Consider the following 5,461-nt stretch of genomic DNA (forward strand, 5'->3'; position numbering starts at 1 on the left):
AGTAAAGTAAGACTCAGAGAGGACTCACTTGAGGCCTTCTTTTTTTAACAATAATAGTAAAACCATCAACAAAAATGACATTTGTCAAGTGCCACCCAGGAGGATGTTCTAGAGTCTGCCCATGGGCCCGTTGGGATGCTATGGGTCTTCACCCACCTCCCAGCCCTTCTGCTCCCCATCTTTCCCTGGTGGATGGCGGGCCATTGGAATCCTGGGAGGCCTGAGTTGGGGAGAGGCTCAGGGGCTGGGGGGTGCCCTGGGGCCTGCAGGGCTGCTGGCTCACAGTGAGGCTGTTTGTGCCCCACCACAGGGTCGCTGGACACCCATCAAGCCCCAGCCCAGGCCCTGAACGAGACTCAGTGGGCACTAGAACGCCTGAGGCTGCAGCTGGGCTCTCCGGGGTCCTTGCAGAGGAAACTCAGTCTGCTGGAGCAGGAATCCCAGCAGCAGGAGCTGCAGATCCAGGGCTTCGAGAGTGACCTCGCCGAGATCCGCGCCGACAAACAGAACCTGGAGGCCATTCTGCACAGCCTGCCGGAGAACTGTGCCAGCTGGCAGTGAGGGCCACCCAGATCCCCGGCACACACTCCCCCACCTGCTGTTTACATGACCCAGGGTGTGCGCACTACACCACAGGTGTGCCCATACAGACGTGCCCCGGAGCCGGCTGCTGTGAACTCGCCCCTGTGTGAATAGTCACACTCCCTGCCGATTCTGTTTGTGGCTTCTTCCCTGCCAGCAGGACTGAGTGTGCGTACCCAGTTCACCGAGACATCAGTGCACACTCTCACCCCTGCACATGCATAAACAGGCACACCCCAGTGTCAATAACATACACACGTGAGGGTGCATGTCTGTGTGTATGACCCACACGTGTTCAAGTCTAATCCATCCAGTCCACAGCTTACGGTCCACACACATTACAGTCCACAGCTGTTGTGAGAGCCACCTGCGTGCTAGGCACCCTCTGGATATTGGGCAAGTTGTTACATGAGATGCCCTGGGGTGCTACATCCACTCACTCCAGACAGCAGGGAGGTCTCAGCAGATCTGCAGAGATCAAGGGGGTCAGCAACAGCCAAAGCCCCTAGTCCCAGAGCTGGCTGCCCGCTGTTTAACGGCAGCTCCCTGATCTATGTTGCTGCATGCACGCCCTACAGCTCGACACAGCCAGGGGACCAACGGGCCAAGAAATGCAAGATCCTGGGAGGGTTCTCAGCAGCAGAATCTGAGGCCCAGAGACCCTGAGGCCATGGCCAGGCCTGCTAGTCTGGCTATAGCAAGGCCCACTCCTGGTGGGGGTGTCATTGCCTTCACCGGATGCTTCCCTCTCAGGGTTCTGGGACTGCACCAGATGCCCTGAGGGAATGGCCCACCCTGGCCTGTACCCACTTAAGCCTGTGATCTATCCAAAGAGCCAGGCCCAAAAGCGCCTAGGTCAGGGGGCTCAGGCTACCAGGAGCACGCCTTTGTGTCCCCAGCAACCCAGTTGACCTTTCATTGACGCTTTCCAGACCAGCCCTGCAGCACCACTTGCCATGCGGGGGGCCACAAAGGTGTGCAAACCTGGCTGCCATTCCAGTCTGTCCTGTGCAAACCTGGCTGCCATTCCAGTCTGTCCTGTCTGGGAATCGCCCTGTGGCCAGGCCCGCATGCTGGCCTCTGCCCGGGACTCCTCAGCATTTCCTCTTGGCATCCCTCCCCTCTCCCAGACCTGCTTCCAGCAGACGGCAAGGCCTCGGCATTGGGAAGACAGGCACCTCTGCCGGCCCAGCCCTTTCCCATGTCTCCCCTGACAGGCAGGGGTAGGGCAGCAGCACAGACCAATTCCGCTGAACGTGGAAATAAAGGACCCTTTCACTGGTCAGGGTGGTGTGCCTCTCACCCTCCCTGGCTGGTGGGCATGCACATGACACACCTAGTAGGTGGCAAGCATGTGGACCGCATGTTGGTAGGAAGGTGGCAAAAGCTGAGCTCGTGGCTAGGCCAGTACCTCCCGTTAGAGGGCTTTGCTGGGGTTGTGTGATCACAGGTACCTACTCTGTCCTCTCAGGCACTTACCATGCAAAGCCGAGGAGCTGGTGAGTTGGAGGGGTGGGGTGCAGAGAGGTCCTCAGCTGACCTCTGGTTCAGGCTGGAGACGAACTCACAGCCAAGTGTCCGAGGATGGTGAGGAGCATGGAGGGGCGCCATCCAGGAGGGGGAGGGTGTGGGTTGGGCCTTGAAGGGTGGGGAGGCAGAGGAGGAAGCATTCCAGGCAAGAGGGTGGACAACAGTCCGGGGCCCACAGGGTTGGGGCTCGGCCAGCTTGCATCACTCCAGGAACCCAGGTTGAATGGGGTGGGGTGTTGGAGCTGCTCAGTCAGGGCTCTTGGCTGCAAGCCCCAAACTCCTCCTGAGGTGGTTTCAGCAGAAAAGGGGTGTTGGGAGGGTCGCTTGGAACCCTGGGGTAAAAAAAGGCTGCCAGGTGTTGGAGATAGCCTAGGGAGGGGAGCCTGAGGCTTCCGGGATAGGTTGGCTTCCCTCTTCCCCCTCCCGCCTCTCTTCTTTGTCTCTGTGTCTGCTCTCCTCTCCTGTATCTGCTTTGTTCTTTTCTCTTTATTTTTGAGATGGAGTCTCGCTCTGTCGCCCAGGCTGGAGTGCAATGGCGTGATCTCGGCCCACTGTATCCTCCACCTCCCAGGTTTAAGCAATTCTCCTGCCTCAGCCTCCCAAGTAGCTAGGACTACAGGTGCTTGCCACCATGCCCAGCTAATTTTTGTATTTTTAGTAGAGAGGGTTTCACCATGTTGGTCAGGCTGGTCTCAAACTCCTGACCTCAGATGATACACCTGCATTGGCCTCTCAAAGTTCTGGGATTTCAGGCATGAGCCACCGCGCCCGGCCCATTCTTTTCTCTTTGCAGAGTGGCTTTCTTTGTTTTTCTTGTGCCTGATAGGAGAGGACACCCACCCCTACCGCCATCCCCCATAATGGCCCCAGGTGTACATGTCATCAGGTCCAGTGCTTGCAAGAGACAAGCTGGTGACTGTGTCCTGATTCCAGCTTCTCAGCTTAGGTGAAGTACCCCCAACCCCTGTTCAGGATAATGAGGATCTCTAGATCCAAGGCCAATAATGGATGACCGGTGCCACCCCCCAACCTAATGGGAGATGGTGTTCAGAGAAGAGGTGTGCTCCTCCAAAGAAAACTGTAAAATCAAGGCTACAGTGGGGGATTGACATGATTAAGCTGAGCTAGGAGTGACCCGGTCCCTAGATGTCTGGGCAGAGGTGGAGAGGCCGAAGATGGGGGAGCTGCTGCTGCACGGTGAGTTTGGTGATTGGCATCTGGTGTAAGTGATGTCGAGAAGATGGAGTTCTTCCAAGACCTCTGGGATAGGGTCTGATGTCCCCCTCCCGCCTCCCTCCAGTTTCTCAGCCAACGGCACACAGTCGTCCTGGTGCCTGCTCTTGGCATTCAGCCTTTATCCACTCAAGCCGTGGGATCCAGCTAAGCTCAGTCCCAGCATCCCCGACGGGTGGAGAACTCGGGCCTGACATGTTGTGACTCACGCAGTCCGATCATGCCTGGTGCATGTGCTGATCTATTCTCTGGCCCCAGAGGTGGGGCCACTGCCGGGTGGAATGCGGCAGCTGTTGAACATCTGGCTAGCAATGCAGTCCAGCAGCTGAGCAGAAGGTGGGGTGGCCCCTGCCCTGTAGGATGGCTGACTGGAGCCAACCAGCCCAACCGGCCAGGGCAATAGGCTGTTGGAGCCTGGAGAGGGAAGTGCATTATGAGGGCTCTGTCCTAAGTCAGCTCCCATCCACCAAGGGTGGTAACGCTAAGCTTTTACTCTCTGCTTAAACAATCCAGCGAGTCATCCAAGTTACAAAAGCCCCTGCTTAGTGCGTTCTGGGTTACTTCATTGTGAAGATCAGGGGACTGAAGCTCAGCCAGGTCAAGTGCCTCGCCTAAGGTCATGCAGCTTGGCCAGATCCAAACCCTTGGGTGAGTGGACAGAGGAGTGTCAGCTAGGAGAGGTGGGCTCTGGTCTTACTGGGGAGGAGGGGCCTGCCCCCTGGACTGCTGCCCCGACCTCAGCCCCATCCCATTGTGCCTAGCCCCTTGCTGGGCACTTCCCTCCCCAGGGACAGCCACAGAAAAAAAGATGATCTCCGCTGGGCGTGGTGGCTCACACCTGTAATCCCAGCACTTTGGGAGGCTGAGGCAGGTGGATCACTTTAGGTCAGGAGTTCGAGACCAGCCTGGCTAACATGGTGAAACCCCGTCTCTACTAAAAATACAAACATTAGCTGGGCATGGTGATGTGTGCCTGTAGTCCCAGCTACTTGGGAGGCTGAGGCAGGAGAATCACTTGAACCTGGAGGCGAAGGTTGCAGTGAGCCGAGATCAAGCCACTGCACTCCAGCTCTGGGCAAGAGAGCAAGACTCTGCCTCAAAAAAAGAAACGAAAGATGATCTCAGGGTCCCAACCCTAGGAGTCAGATGGAGGCACGCTCAGTGTGCACTGTGGAGCCATTCCTAGTGCTATCCGTCGCGGACAGCGCCTGTCTATACCTGTGGCCCAGCATCATTATGAGGAGTGCTCCTTTGACCCTGGCTGTCCTGATTTGGACACTAGACTTCATGGTCACCCTGGCCACAGGTACCCTATCCTGCACCCTGAGCTCTGCTCTTCCTGGAGTCATGGGCTTGTCTCTTCTCCTGGTGGCCTTGCGCCCCAGCTCCAGCTTCCTGACTTTTCTCTTCTGGAAATGGGAATGCCAAGTCCTATTTCATGGAGTTTTGAGAATGAAATGACTGGTGTACGGTGCAAAGTGCCTGTGAGTGCCCAAGAAATCGCTTTTATTAACAAGACACGAATTCATTCCAATTGACTTGACGGTCCACTGTTGTCACAGCAGCCGCACTGCCCCAAAGGCAGCAGTCATGTTTGAGCGTCGACTCCCCGACGGCACTTGGTCCTCACAACCCATGGAGTTCATGCTAAGATCCTCGCATTTCATTTCTGTGGCAGGGACTTGCTGAGGTCCGGGGAGGGGCAGAGAGGAGGGGTGCGGCCGCCCCGCGCTTTGCGCTTTCCGCGTCCTCCAGCAGAGGGGTCGGCCGGCGGGCTCAGCGTCCCGCATAATGGCCGCTTTGAAGCCCGCGGAGCAGGAGGCGGGAGGGGAGGGGAGAGGCGGGAGGGGAGGGGAGGGGAGAGGCGGGAGGGGAGGGGAGAGGCGGGAGGGGAGGGGAGGGGAGAGGCGGGAGGGGAGGGGAGGGGAGAGGCGGGAGGGGAGGGGAGAGGCGGGAGGGGAGGGGAGAGGCGGGAGGGGAGGGGAGAGGCGGGAGGGGAGGGGAGAGGCGGGAGGGGAGGGGAGAGGCGGGAGGGGAGGGGAGGGGAGGGGCCGGCAGAGGAGGGAGGGGTGTGTCGGCCGCCCGCGCCGTCCCTCCGCCCCTCGGTCCCGCGGCC

The 5,461-nt window shown here is 58.5% G+C and overlaps 1 protein-coding gene across 1 annotated transcript in view; it reads left to right on the plus strand.

The window, feature by feature from the left end:
• The window catches only part of LAMC3 (laminin subunit gamma 3), an 83,073-nt gene extending 82,236 nt beyond the window's left edge, over positions 1 to 837 (plus strand). Inside the window, exon 28 of the mRNA XM_002820309.3 lies at positions 311 to 837. Coding sequence (XP_002820355.3) covers positions 311 to 561 — 251 coding nt within the window. The 3' untranslated portion in view covers positions 562 to 837. The remainder of the gene's footprint in view (positions 1 to 310) is intronic.
• The last annotated feature ends 4,624 nt before the right edge of the window (positions 838 to 5,461 follow it).

This window comes from Pongo abelii, chromosome 13 (genome assembly GCF_028885655.2).
Source record: "Pongo abelii isolate AG06213 chromosome 13, NHGRI_mPonAbe1-v2.0_pri, whole genome shotgun sequence".
NCBI lineage: Eukaryota > Metazoa > Chordata > Mammalia > Primates > Hominidae > Pongo > Pongo abelii.